The 15,580-nt window shown below is 38.3% G+C and overlaps 1 protein-coding gene across 2 annotated transcripts in view; it reads right to left on the bottom strand.

Moving 5' to 3' along the window:
* Positions 1 to 2,910, bottom strand: part of PRPF18 (pre-mRNA processing factor 18) — a 51,048-nt gene extending 48,138 nt beyond the window's left edge. For both annotated transcript variants that reach the window (XM_082385647.1, XM_082385648.1), the window contains exon 1: positions 2,706 to 2,910. In XM_082385647.1, coding sequence (XP_082241773.1) covers positions 2,706 to 2,771 — 66 coding nt within the window. In that variant the 5' untranslated portion in view covers positions 2,772 to 2,910. The remainder of the gene's footprint in view (positions 1 to 2,705) is intronic.
* Between the last annotated feature and the right edge of the window lie 12,670 nt (positions 2,911 to 15,580).

Genomic DNA, 15,580 nt, shown 5'->3' with positions numbered 1-15,580 from the left:
GTTAAATGAAGACTCACCAACACCGGGTCTCCAAAGCACTGGCATTCTAGCAATACAGATGCCACATTTACCTCCAAGTAGTTACACCAGGTGGAGCATTTAGCACAGGTGACAGGAGGCTACTTTAGGCGCTCCTCCAGTTTTAACAAAGGGGCTCTCACAAGCTGAGTGTTTACTATCCAACTCTCAGACTCACAATAAAAAGCTGGGACACCATGCTATCTATAGGATGGATAAACAACAAGGTCCTACTGTATAGCACAGGGAACTATATTCAACACCCTGTGATAAACCATAATGAAAAAGAATATATATGTATAACTGAATCACTTTGCTGTAGAAATCACAGCAGAAATTAAACACTACATTGCAAATCAACTATAGTTCAATAAAGCTTTAAAAAAAAAAAAAAAAAAAAAGCTGGGACATCACTCAAAATGACCAGAGGACGTGGCGCTTCTGGAAAAACAACAGAAACAGGCGTTTCCCAGCTACAGAAAGGGTAATGAAAAGGATTCACTGACCCTCAACCAGAATTGTTTTTAAAAATGAAACAGGATGGATTAAAACAGTGAAACATATGATAGAATCACATGTAGTTAAGACAAGAAAGGTTGCATGAAACTTTTTTCATACTATCTGATGAAAATACAGATTTATTTCTTACTGTGGCTAGGGCAGTGAAAAAAAGTTTGAAAGTTACTGACAGACACTATGATACAGAAAGATAAAGGCTATAAAGCAAATGATTCTGTGTAAAATTTTACAGCTGCAAAGCAAATGACTGTCTCCCCAGGCCTAAAAAAGAAAAGTTGTCCAGTTACACGTGCGGCCCTATGTTATGCAGGAGCACTCACCCACAGGTGGGGACCTGAGATCCACCCCGCCCTGCCACAGGGCTAGGAGAAAATGATGCAACCCTCATGGGCACGATGAAGTCTCGGCTTCGTCATCCGTGGAAAGAGCATCCTAACTGCCCTATGCACCAAGCAGAGCTGTTGTAAAGCTCAAATGAGAAAGCATATTAGGGTGCTTTTCACATATGTTAATTTAATTTTAAGTAATTTAATTCTTAGATCAACCCTATCAAAACTAGTTCTATGTTCACAGGGTGGAGATAAATAAACAGCCTGTCTGTAGTGGTGAAGAGAGCAAGCTTTAGAGTGGGAGAGATGGATTCAAATTCAGGCTCTATCTCTTGCTAGCTGCGCAATTCTGTAAATCAATCTAACTTCTTTTAGCTTCAATTTCCTCATCTATAAATGGGAGTAGCAGTAATTTTATGGGACTGCTGTACAAATTATATGAGGTATGAGATATGAAGCATTCTGCATAATGCTTTGCAGATTACTATTAACATTACCAGAACTATGACTTTCAGTATTTTAATCCCCATTTCATGTATTTCCTTTGCTGGTATTAATTGGGAAATCAATCTTACCTTCTGGCCAGGGTTATCTGAGTAATTAAATCAACTATCAAATTACAAAATGAAAGACATTCCAGAAAAAGTTTATATGTGATGATAAATTAAGAACAATTATGTAGAATCAGTGTTTTTGTAATTGATCATTTTTAAAGGCTGGTCTATTTCCATGACAAAGAACCTGATTATGCAAACACAACACTGTAAGCCCGGAGAGTGAGCTCAGCTTTTCCTGATTCAATTTTCCCTCTAAAGCACTTTAAATTTCAACACCTGGCTCTAACACCCACTATGCATTTCAACATCTAAATCAGCTTTTTCAAATACTCTGAAACCACTCATCAAAAGAAAAAGGCCCCTGAGTTACAGATGAAAATACCAGTTACAACTATGGACAAGCTCTCTCCCCACTCCCCGCGCATTTGCTAAATAACATTCTATTTAATTAGTTCCACTTTGTTAATTGTTTTTAAAGTTTCAATGATTAGGAAAGCTGCCATCTGCCAAGCAAACAATCCCAACTTACTTGCACTACATCATAAACATCAATTATACACTACATCCAAAGACGTAAGTCAGACTGTTCTCAAAGTGTGGTCCACGAGACCCCTGGAGTCCTTGAGACTCTTTGAGAGGGTCCGTGAGGTCAAAACTATTTTCAGTACTAAGGTATTATTTGCCTGTTCACTCCGTTACCATTTATACAAAGGATGAAAAGCCACGGTAAGTCTCCTGAAGGCTTCACAAGAATCAAGACAATGGCACTAAACTGTACCAGCTGTCAATGATTCTTCAATGCTCAGCACTAATGGGGGAGGGGGGGGGGCAGTTTCACTTAACTATCTCCTTGATGAAGTAGTAAAATTATTAACTTTATTAAGTCTTGGTCCTGGACCACAACTTTGTAATATCCTGCGAGACAAAACAAGAAGTATACATAAAGCACAAACCCTTCCTAAAACGACAGAAGTGAACGGCCAGAAAAACTGGGGCACGTCCGAAGAATAACCGGCAGATGGGAACGGGGATAAGGAACAGGTGGGGCGGCGGGTAGGGGAAATCGCCAAAATCTCGGGGTTTCCTGCAATTCCCACACCTCCATCCCAAAGGCGCCCAAGTGACTGCCAAGGGCACAGCGGTCTAGAGGGAGCCGCTCCGGGGTAGCGGCGGGGCTCTGGCTAACCCCATCCGGCAAGGACCCTTTCAGTACCGTTCCCCTCCCCCACGCAAACGCTCAGCTCCTCCGTCGCCAACGCCCCACGACCCCAAGGATCCTCACCACCAACAGGTTCCTGTCCTCCACCAGCTGCCGCTTCCGGAGGATCTCCGATTTCAGAACGTCCATCTCGCTGCCCGGGTTGAAGCTCGAGTTTTCTTCTTCTCTCTCCGGCTCCCTGGACCAAGCCTTTTCATCCAGCCAGCCGCCGCGAACGCACTACACATACCGAGCCCAAAAACCGAAAGGCAACAACTGACAGAGCCGCTTCCGGCGGAAGCTGAGGTGAGCGAGAGGAAAGAGCGCTCCAGGGCGCCTGTTGTTGACGAAGCCGCTGAAGGTTAGCGCCCCTGGCGGCGCCCTCCGGAAGTGCGCTTGTAGTTTCCCATCCACGGATATATGAACAAACGTGGGCTGAAACACGAGTCTTCTAAATCGATGCTGCATTGTTTAATAAGTTATATACCTATGTCAACTATACTTCAATTTAAAAGGAGAAAAAAGTTATTATACCTGCTTGTACCTGCTAGTTCAGGTGCAAAAGCTCCTTAGCAAAACACCTCAATTATGTTCATTAACGCCAGATCTTTACTTATTATACGAGAAGTTCACGTCGGAGTTCCTGAAGTTACCTGCTTGCCAAAATCAATGTGCTGGAGTGAGAAAACCCTGGACAATAATACTAGCTCAAAAGTATAGTGTTCATTGCTAGCCTGTGAAACTTCCAGTAAACGTAGGCAATTACATCCATTTAAGTCATTTCAGAGGTAGAGTTGTCTCTCCTCCCTGAGTTCTAGATTGCTTACATATCTTGGTGATAATTTACCCCAGGAATCTGAGATAATCTCTTTGGTCACGTGTTCAGCAATCAAGATTTTCAGTGAGATGATTGGAGATGTAATCAGAGATTTTCATTTTTTAAGTCCAACCCAAGAAGAAAAATTGGTGAAAAAATTATATCAGCGATTTTAATTTTTTTTTTTTAAATGTGTGTTTTTATTTATTTATTTATCTATTTATTTATGGCTGTGTTGGGTCTTCGTTTCTGTGCGAGGGCTTTCTCTAGTTGTGGCAAGCGGGGGCCACTCTTCATCGCGGTGCGCGGGCCTCTCTCTATCGCGGCCTCTCTTGTTGCAGAGCACGGGCTCCAGACGCGCAGGCTCAGTAGTTGTGGCTCACGGGCCCAGTTGCTCCGCGGCACGTGGGATCCTCCCAGACCAGGGCTCGAACCCGCGTCCCCTGCACCGGCAGGCAGATTCTCAACCACTGCACCACCAGGGAAGCCCTAATTTTTAAAAGACCTAAAAACTAGGGCTTCCCTGGTGGCGCAGTGGTTGAGAATCCGCCTGCCAATGCAGGGGACAGCAGTTCAAGCCCTGGTCGGGGAAGATCACACATGCTGCGGAACAACAAACCCTGTGCGCCACAACTACTGAGCCTGTGCTCTAGAGCCCGTGAGCCACAACTACTGAAGCCCGCGCGCCTACAGCCCGTGCTCCGCAACAAGAGAAGCCACCGCAATGAGAAGCCGGTGCAGCAAAAAGAAGAGTAGCCCCCGCTCGCTGCAACTAGAGAAAGCCCGTGCGCAGCAGCGAAGACCCAACGCACCCAAAAATAAACAAACAAATAAATAAATAAATTTATTTTTAAAAAAGACCTCAAAACTGTTTACAATGCATTTATTTTTGGTTCTATGCCATTGAAGCTGTTTTTAAATTTGTAGTTAAGTCATTACTGAACAATATTTGACACATTACTTTTCCCCACCCAAAAAGGAAAGAAATATTATTCAGTTCAGTCGGTTCGTAATGGGTGAGATGGTTTAGCAAAATAAAAGATAGAGAATTGTTTGTTTCGATTTACAAAGTATTTTTATTGTATACGTGTGTGTTCGGTTATATTTCATCTGAAAGATATCTGACTTTTGCCAGAAATAAATTGACATAGGAAGTTAATTCACTCTGAGCTAAGATGCTTTGCTAATTTTTAGGGCTTTTGAAAGCTTTTACCAAAAAAAAAAAAAAAAAAAACAACTCCTTGAAATAATAAACATGGTAACATTCTTACATGGATTTCTGTTTCATGAGTCACCTATAATTCAATAAGCAAATAATAATTTATTAGCTTTTTCCTGATTTAGGGTTTAGAAATTATGACAAAAAAACCTGAAGAGTTGATGCAGGTGACTGTAACAGTAATGGAAGTTTACACAGAAGGAACACCTGGCCAGATGGGAGATAATTCGTGTAAACCAGGGAAGATAGTGCTTCTGTAAAAAGGCTCCTTTTAAATTTCAGACGTTCATTGATTTTGATGTTTATGTAAACATGCGCATTAAATCCTGATAAGGGCCTGAAATGGAAGAATAGGAGAGATGTGTGCTTGAACAAGCAAACTGATAAGGAAGCTTTTCAATATAAAAGGGGAAAAAAAGATGACCAGGTGAGCTTAGAAACACTCAATCCTGATTCTAAGGACTCGTGCATCCCCTTCCATCACAACAGTTATGTAAAAAGTGAAATGTTGGAAACAATCCAAATGTTGTAAATGGGGGAACGGTTAGATAAGTCATAGTTCAGACGTACAATTGAATAATATGTTCAAAAAAATTCAGTGATATGAGAATGCTCATGACATAATGTTTGATAAAAAAGTAGGATAACGAAACTAGAAAAATAGCATATAGTCTCCATTTGGTAAGAAAAGCATATAAACCTAGAAAAATGATTGGAAGGAAACATATCCAAATATCAGATTGTTACCTGTCAATGGAACCCCTGGTGATTCTTCTTCTTTATACTGTAATTGTACAAATTCCATAATTTGGAAAAAAAAATCCAGAGAGCAGTCATTTTCTGTTTTATTTAATTATTATTGAAATTCTTTATAAAATTTCAGCACTACTACTTTAGAAATTATGTATGATAAATTTTAAATTACGCCAGTAAAAGAAAACAAAGGATCAGACAAAAAAAAGAGAATTTTTTTTAACCTTCATACTTATTCAATCAATATTTAAATATCTTCTGTGAGTTCTGTAGTATATTAAGTTCTGTGGCTTAAACCAAATACAATACATAATCCCTACCCTTGAGGATGTTACCAGCTAAAAGTTAAATCATATAAGATAAATACAATTTAGTAGCATGCATGGGGCTATTTAAAGTATTCACAGGAATTAAAAGAAGAAATAGTAAAAATCAATATATATATGATTGATGAGATTATTCTGTTGAAGTAACCCATCCTAAGAGAGTATCTGTCATTTCTGGAGAATGGAGGAAATACCAAATTTACTCAGGACCATCTGGGTTTGTTTTGTTGCTGTCCTAAAGGATAGAATGTAACTTCTTTTTTGAAAGCTATACAATCACATATAGGGAGTACCCTGGTGGTCCAGTGGTTAGGATTCGGCACTTTCACTGCCAGGGCCAGGGTTCAACCCCTGGTCATGGAACTAAGATCCTGCAAGCCAAGCGGTGTGGCCAAAAACAAACGAAAAAAATAATTTATTTTTTAAATCTCATACAGTAGCCCTCCATCTTCAACATGCCTCCGAATAACCCAGAGGAGTTTTTGAAACCCGGTCTGGGGGTCTCCATCCCCCAGAAAAGGTCTGTGGAGGAGCCCAAGAATTTGCTTTTTGAACAAGTTCCCAAGTGAGGCGTTTGCTGTGGATCCAGGGACCACACTTTGAGAACCACTGATCTAATATATTATTTTGGAATCTCGGGGGGCAGATGAGTCAGAACCTCGGTTTGCATGAAGTCCTGATAAACAGGACGGGGGAGGAAGCTGTGTCAGTGTCTGCGGCACTGTTATGGGGCCTCTCGGGGTCCCTGCCCACGCACAGTGGTATTTCTACAGATTTCCTAAATAGAAGATGCAGGCTGCATTTGGATCCAGCCATATTCACAGGCCTGCTTTCGTGTGGTCACACCGTGGGCTGGTAGCTGACCTCATCTGGGCCAGAGTCTGTGCCCTAGAAAATTGACAATGGAATTGAGTCAGTCTTTGCAAGTGCAGAAGGTGTGACCTGGAGAGCGGTGGAAACCGTTCCAGTGGCATGCTTGAGCCAGACCAGTCCATTCTGACCTGCAAGAGCCCACGCCTCTATTTTTAAGAATTTTGGAGTCAGCTGTTAAGCATAGCCATGGTTAAAAGTTAAATGTTTATTAACAATTAAATATATTATGTTATAAACAATGGTAATAAATACACAGAACCTATAACTTACTAATTATATTACTGCATTTTACTATTATTTATGCTCTTGGAGTTAGTTATGACTGTTGCACCGTTGTAGTAGAAATATAATGTTGAACTAACTGCATGTCTTTCCCTGATGCCACAGTTGAGGACCTCATGATGGTAGCTTGAAATTAGCCATAATGGGAATATTTACATCACAGAAATTGGCAAATGCTACCAATCTGGACTTGATTTATTGTTCTGTTGATTGTCTAAGCTTTAAAAAGTTATGGGGAAAACGTTCAAAATGTTAATAAATGTTTCTCAACCTTGGGTCAGATAATTCTTTTCTGGAGGAGAAATGTTGTTAACCCTACCCAGTAGATGCCGGTAACACCCCTTCTGTAGTTGTGACAACCAAAAATGTCTCTGGACACTGCCAACTGTCCCCTGACAGGCAAAATCTCTCCCCAGTTGAGAACCACTGATGCAAATGAAATTTAAAGCATCGCGTCTATAGCCATTACGTAGTAAAGAGGACAAAGATTTGAGGAGATATTCTTCCAGGATTTGAAAACTATTATGTGATTCAACAAAGTCTCTTACGTCACTGACACACATGTGAAGTTCTGACATGCATCTTTGTTGTTTCACTTTTGTTGTCTTCATTAATTTAAGTAAGGATTCATGTCAAAGCTGGACGCATTCATCAATTATTACTACAGGTTGGCTGGGAACACAAGAGTTCTACAAAAATCAATGAAAGCATTCTGTGAGAATCAATTGGCTATATGGAATTTACAATAAAGAGTATAGTATCATTCATTACTGCCCATAAATTGTCCTCCATATCCTTTACATCGGTAAAAATTATACGAATATCTGTGCACACTTCTTTTCCTTCAGGGACCAGTTTTTAAACATTTACCAGCACAGCACTGGCCATTACCCACTTCCCATGTGGGCGTTGCTAAACTATTCAGCAGAGAAAGTTTGAATATCAAGGAAAAAAAGTAAAACAGGTTTGCAAGAAGAATCATGACTGACAGACAATGGAGAGGCTTCGGCCTCTGGATTTCCAATTCTCTACTTTGGTCTTCCAGGAGTCTAGCTTCCACCTCCACACCAAAAACACTACTGAATTTACCTTTTTAAGGTATACTTTTTTTCACATTTTACTGTTTCTGAATTCAGGATGCATTTCACAACAAACGTGTTTGTAGTGAGTGCTGTGGGACTCTGCACAGACACTCTGTTCAGGGCCAAGGCACCCATCCCCCATCTGCCAGGAGCTGGGGACACACAGCTGCCTCCCTCATGGGTACAGACCCAGGGTGCAGGGACCTGCCTCAGCCAAGGTTACAGCCCCTCCCAGGGGGGCGCCCACCACCAGGGACCGACTGGAGATTTCAAGGCCCAGCCCCATTGCCTCATCTTAGGGCAACTCTAAAGGGTCATTTTAGCTCCCAGCTCCCCAAGGACCACAGCAGATCTCAGTTGACACTTCCTCGCAGTGTCAAAGCTGGACGCTTCTCCCCCTGCCAAATCCTGCCTTCCTCACTTCCTTACAAATGCATCTCCAAGAGCAGTCTCTAGGAAACCACAAACACGCGCCTGCAAAGAGAAGAAATGCTTTGGCCGGTAGACACAGGTACCGTGGTTCAGTTGTCAGGAGACTATTAAGTCGGCATGCTAGTTTTTATATCAGTCATTTTTGTCAATAACGTTAGCCAGTTACTCCAGAGCTGGTGACACTAGCGAAACTGAATTTAAGGATGCTCAAAGTTGAGAAGCAGAGCTTGGATCCTGGCAGGTTTGTAAACAGCAGTGACCCTGGTTGAGAGACCAGCGGACAATCCCCACTGACATCTTTTTCTCTTGGACTTTCCCAGTGATCAGATGAGAGGGACAGACCATATACCACATCAGTCCCCTTTCCTTCTTCCTTGACACTTCTTGTCTACTCTGGTCATCCCTTCTATCCTCTTTGTCCCAAAGCTTTCATACTGTTTTATTAGTGGGGTATGTAAATGAATGTAATAAAGAATGAGTCCAGTGCCATTTGCAACAACATGGATGGACGTAAAGGGTATTGTGCTTAATGAAATAATACAGAGAAAGACAAACACTGTATGTTTTCACTTATATGTGGAATCCGAAAAATAAAACAAACAAATGAATATAACAAAGCAGGAACAGACTCACAGACACAGAGAACAAACCAGTGGAGAGAGGGAAAGGGGGAGGGGCAAGATGGGGAAGGGGATTAAGAGGTACAAACTAAAAGGTATAAAATAAAAAAGTTACAAGGATATATTGTACAGCATAGGGAATATAGCCGATATTTTATAATAACTTTAAATGGAGTATAATCTATAAAAATATTGAATCACTATGTTGTATGCCTGAAACTAACATAGTATTGTAAACCAAGTATACTTCAATGTTTTTAAATAAATAATAAATTGATTAAAATTTTTTAAATAATTAATTAATTAAAAGAGTGAGTCAGGAGAAAAAAAATCAAGGTTAGGAATAAGAATGGAAAAATAACCAAGGATACAACAAGCATTTAAGGAAATATGAGAAATCCTACCTGCAACTCAATGGAAATAAATTTGAAAACCCAAAACATATGAATGATTTCCTAACAGAAATGTAAGCTACCAAAATTGTTCAACAAAAGGTAGAAAACTGAAATAAGCAATAACAGCAGAAAGAAAGAAAAGGTGATTGTAGATCTCCCATTTTAAAAGGCACCAGATTCAGATGTTTTCACTGTTGAGATCCATGTAATCTTTAAAGAACAGATAACCTAAACTTTCCGGGCTCAGAACCTCTTTCTATTCATAAAAATTCTTAGAGATTTCAGAAAGGCTTTGTTTATGTGAATTATAACCATCAATATTTATCATACTAAAAATTAAACAAAATATCTTAAATTATTAATTCATTTTAAAATAACAATAGCAAACACATTACAACTTAATAGAAATAACATTTTTGTGGAAACATGACGTTTTCAAAAAATTTAGGGAGAAGAGTGGTATTCATTTACATTATTGCAAATCTATTTAATGTCTAGCCTAAATAAAAGAAATCCAGCTTCTCCCATCTGCTTCTGCATTCAATCTGCTGTAATATGTTATTTTGTTTAAAGTATGTGAAAAAGGGAATTCCCTGGCGGTCCAGTGGTTAGGATTCCGCACTTCTACTGCAGGGGGCATGGGTTCGATCCCTAGTCGGGGAACTAAGATCCCACAAGCCTCACGGCACGGCCAAAAAAAAAAAAAAAAAGTTTAAAGTATGTGAAAAAAATCTAGCTTCACACAGCTATGTAGCTGGAAAAGAGGAATATCTTAATCAGATAATTGTGGCCTTTCTTCCTTGATACTACACCCAAACACGACAACTGGTAGTTTTGTAAAAGTTAGTTGCAGTGTGGAATCTGAAATCATATCGATAAACTTTTCCTACTCTGTTACATTAAAATCCATCAGTCTATCTTGAACTTTATTTATTATTTTTAAAAAATTTTTATTGGAGTATAGTTGATTTACAATGTTGTGTTAGTTTCAGGTGTATCTTGAACTTTAAATGTATCTTTTACTTGTGCATGATTTTATAACATCATGCATTGGTCATTTGGAAAATACTAGTTCACTGATTTATGAAGGTCTTCCAAACATTGACATACTATATTACATAATATTTTTAAAATCACATTTATTAATATCACCCCTTCCATCTCCTTAGAAAAGCCTTTTATTGTTGGTGGGAATGTAACTTGTTGCAGCCACTATGGAACAGAATGGAGGTTCCTCAAAAAACTAAAAATAGAGTTGCCATATGATCCAGCAATCCCACTCCTGGGCATATATACAGAAAAAACTATAATTCAAAAAGATACATGCACCCCAGTGTTCATAGCGGCACTATTCACAATAGCCAAGACATAGAAAAAACCTAAATTTCCATCGACAGATGAATGGATAAAGAAGATGTGGTATAGATATAGACATAGACATAGACATAGATTGATATATATATATATATATTTATATACACACACACACAAATGGAATATGACTCAGCCATTAAAAAGAATGAAATAATGCCATTTGCAGCACCATGGATGGACCTAGATAATCTAGAGATTATCATACTAAGTGAGGTAAGTCAGTAAAAGAAAGACAAATACAATATGATATCACTTATATGTGGAATCTAAAATACGACACAGATGAACGTATCCATGAAACAGAAACAGACTCACAGACATAGAAAACAGACTTGTGATTGCCAACGGATGGGGGAGGGAAGGATTGGGAGTTTGGGATTAGTAGATGCAAACTATTATGTACAGGATGGATAAACAACAAGGTCCTACTGTATAGCACAGGGAACACTATTCAATACCCTGTAATAAACCATATGGAAAAGAATATGAAAAAGAATACATATATGTATAACTGAGTCACTTTGCTGTACAGCAAAAATTAACACAACATTGTAAATCACTACACTTTAATAAAAAAATTTTAAAAGCCTTTTAATTATAGGGGAGCTATTAAGCTCATGGTGTCAGATACAATTTGCTAATTGTAAAATGCTAGTTTTTACTGAAATCTCATATTTTATCACTAGCAACAAATATTGTCAGTTGTTTCCTTTAAGTGGCAGGCTCACTTTGTTCTTTTGCAAGGAAATGTCTCCCAATACCCAAGTCTGAATAACCATATTCTGTCTATTGGTTATTCTTTTAAGTAAAAGTAGTATCCTACAAAAAAAAAAAAAAAGATGCTAGTTCAGCTTGCAGTTCAAACATCACACATGCTTTTCCTAAAGCTGACCATCAGACTTCAGTATGCAGCAGAATTGCTTTATGAGTACTTTCTGTTTCATCACACAGGATATTAAAAAGATGCCTACCCATGTGGCAAGAGTTGATAAAATCAATCATTTTTACTGCTTTATTAAGAACTTTTTAAGTGAAGCTGGCTTTTGTGTGTGTAAGTGCATGAAAATGAAGAATCTGTCTAATGGTATAGTTTAGAGTCACCACTTTGATTCATGCCACTGCATCAGTGTACTTACTATTGCTTTTCTACCTTCAATGCAGATGTCAGCTTTCCAAAAAGTAATACATAAATTCTGTGTTTCACTTACACTTTTTATGGAGTGGGGTTTTGTAAGAGGAGAAAATTATCTTAAAGATCATATGGGAGTATACCTTTCCAATAATAGCCACAAAAATGGTGAAAAAGTGTAGTGGGTTGTTACTTCTAACCTGAAGGACTAACAGCTAAGGAACTGCTGTCCTACCGTAAACAATTATAAAAGTGGGCAAAATAGATGAAACCACAATTTTTCAGACATTGGACGACAGGCAGCACAGCGCTGTGATTCTAAGACCAGGGAAACCAATGAGTTGAGCTACTACCTGGAGGTAGTTTCCAGGATACAGCACAAAGGCAAGTAGAACCCAGTCGTCTCACTGACTTGACGAAAAGAGTTCTGGGAGACTAAGGAAGCTACATTTGTAGGGCAGAATCCCAGGGAGAAGAGAAGCACTGAGGGGGAGATCTCAAGAGATCTGCAGACGAGGCCCTTCAAATCATTGGCTGAATCCTGATCTGCATATGTTTAGATGAAACTCCCAAGGCTGCTGAAGAACCACCATAAAGCAGAGGCCACACTCTGTGCAGAACTCACACAGGGATAGGCATACACGAGGCATAGAATAGAGTCTTCAGAAGGGAATCACCTACGTAGTGATGATCTAAATGATCTTAGACTTCAGGCTGCTCTGACTCACCCTATAAAGCAGAAAAGCCAGCCTCAAAAGGGTCAGTCTGATTCCAACTAACTGAACTGTGTGTCAGGTCAAAGGCCAATATTTCTGAAGGAGTATGACAAAATCCAGCACCTGACAATATAAAAATCCAGTGTCCTGAAATGCAAACAAAATTTTCAGGCATGCAGTAAATATAATCCACAACCAAGAGGAAAATCCATCAATAGAAATAAACCTAGAAATGACAGAGATGATGAAATAGGAAAGCTTCTAAACCAACTCTTATAAATATGCCCCAGATGCTCAAAAATGTAGAGGAAGACAAACATAATGGAGAGAGAAATGGAAGAAAAGTCATTATTTAAAGAGGAACAAAGAAAAGATTGACTACAGACTTCCTATTAGAAATGATGCAAGCCAGGAGACTTTTCTTAAGTACTGAAAGAAAAAACCGTCAATCTAGAATTCTACACTCAATAAATTGATATATTAAAAATGAAGGCTAACTAAAGATTTTTTTTTCATGCAAATAAAATTGGGAGGGTAAATCAGCAAACTGCACTATAAGAAATGTTAAAGGAAGTTCTTCAGATGGAAGAAAAATGATACAAAAGGAAAAAGAAGAGTGTAGAAATGCTAAACATATATACAATATGTAAAAGATTTTTTCTACTTTTTAGTCTCTTAAAAGAAAAGTAATTAACTATGTTTTTAAGAAAGGTAATTTACTATTTAATTAATAATTGCATTAAATGTAAATTGCCTAAATAGCACAATTGAAAAGCAGAGATTATCAGACTAGATTTTTTAAAAAACTGTATATGTCTACAAGAATCCTACTTTAAATTGAAAAAAACACAAATAAGTTAAAAGTAAAAGGATGGGAAATGATATATGCATGCAGCCATTAATAAAAAGAAATTGGGAGCAGCTATATTAATATCAAAGAAAGTCAATTTCAGAATAAGGAATATTACTAGGGAAAAAGAGGCATATTTCAAAATGATAAAGTTGTCAATGTATCAAGAGACATAACAGTCCTAAATGTGTATGGACCTAATAACACAGTGTCAAAATATATGAAGCAAAAACTATTAGAACTGAAAGGAGAAGAAAACAAGTCACAATTATAGGTAGAGATTTCCACACACCATTATCAGTAAATTGATGGAATAAGTAGACAGAAAATCAATAAGGATAGATCACTATCATCTAACCTGACTTAATTAAAATTTATATAACACTCCACCCAAACTTCAGAAGGCACACACACTGTTTTAAAGTGCATTTGGAACATGCACTAAGACAGATCACATTCTGGGACATTAAACAATCCCAGTAAATTTAAAAGAATTAAAACCATGCAATGTATATTCTCCAAAAACAAATAAACTAAATTAAAAATCCATAACAGAAAAATACCTAGAAAAATCCTCCAATATTGGAAACTAAACGACACACTTAAAAATAACCCATAGGACCAAAGAATAAATCACAAGGGAAATTAGAAAGTATTTTGAAGTGAATGAAAATGAAAATGCAGGGTATAAAAATTTGTGGGATGGAAACAGAACTGTCCAGGCCCTGACAGAGTCATTGAAGAAATTACCAAATATTTAAAGTAGCATTTACACATCTTTTGGACAATTTCTTCCAGAAAATGGAAAAGGAGGGAATACTTCCCAACTTATTTTATGAGGCCAGCGTTCCCCTGATACCAAAACCAGACAAAGACAATACAGAAAAACAAAGCTACTAACCAATACCTCTTATGAACTTAGACACAAAATTCCTTAATATTTAGCAAAATATTTAGCAAATTGAATCCAACAATGTATAAAAAGAATTATATACCATAATAAAGTGGAATGCAAGGATCCTTCAACATCTAAAAATCAATGAATGCAATCTACCATATTAATAGGCTAAAGAAGAAAAAGCACGTGGCTACCTTAACTGACAGAGAAAAAACATTTGACAAAATCCAACACCCACAGCAAGACAACAAACTAGGAAAGAGCATTTACAGAAAACCTACAGCTAACGTCATATTGAATGGTGAAAGAATGAATGGTTCCCCATTGGCTTGGATAAACAACCCAAATGTATATCAACTAATAAATGAATAAACAAATTGTGGTATAATCTTTTCAAAGGAATAATAACTATTCTGCAATAAAAAAGAATGAACAGCTGAGACATGCAAAAACATGAAAAAGTCTCAAAACATTGTGCTAAGTGAAATATTCCAAACACAAAATACCATATACTGCATGATTCCATTTTTATGAATTCTTTAAAAATTAAAGCTATAATGATCGAAGGCAGATTAGTGATTGCCAGGAGCAGAGGTTGGGCTGGCAATTGACTCCAAAGGGGCAGGAAGGAGCTTTTGTTGCGGGGGAGGGAATGGAACTATTTCTATATTATGAAGTGGTTCAATATACCATGAAGTGGTTACAAAAAAAAAAAAAAGACACTTCTAGACACTCCCAGACACTCCCTAAACTTCCTATCATCTCATATATTCCATAGTCCTCCAACTGCATCCGTTCCTTATCACCCCTACCACTCTCTTCTTCGTGCTAACCACCACACCCAAAATATGCACACTCCACTAGTTTCGGGGGGAGGGCACCATTTGTGACCACAGCTGCTACAGTTCATAGCACCCAAAAGGAGGGACAAAACATTGCAAGTTGGCAGTAGCAATGATCATGAGAAAGCTGGCTATGAACAGCCCCCAAGTGTTAGAAAAATCTATCAGAACACGATTATATGCTCGATTTCATCCATCTTGAGATGCTCTTTTTTTTTTTCACATTTTAACTTCTCTGAAACAGGGATGCATCTTCAGTTGATGACATCATGCAATTGTAATTGGCTATGTTTCTTTTCCTTAGCGATACATGGTGCACCTTAGAACTGACGGCATCCCCGGAGTCAATAA

This window comes from Balaenoptera borealis (genome assembly GCF_965194805.1).
Source record: "Balaenoptera borealis genome assembly, chromosome: 3".
NCBI lineage: Eukaryota > Metazoa > Chordata > Mammalia > Artiodactyla > Balaenopteridae > Balaenoptera > Balaenoptera borealis.
This window is presented reverse-complemented; position numbering and strand designations above follow the sequence as displayed.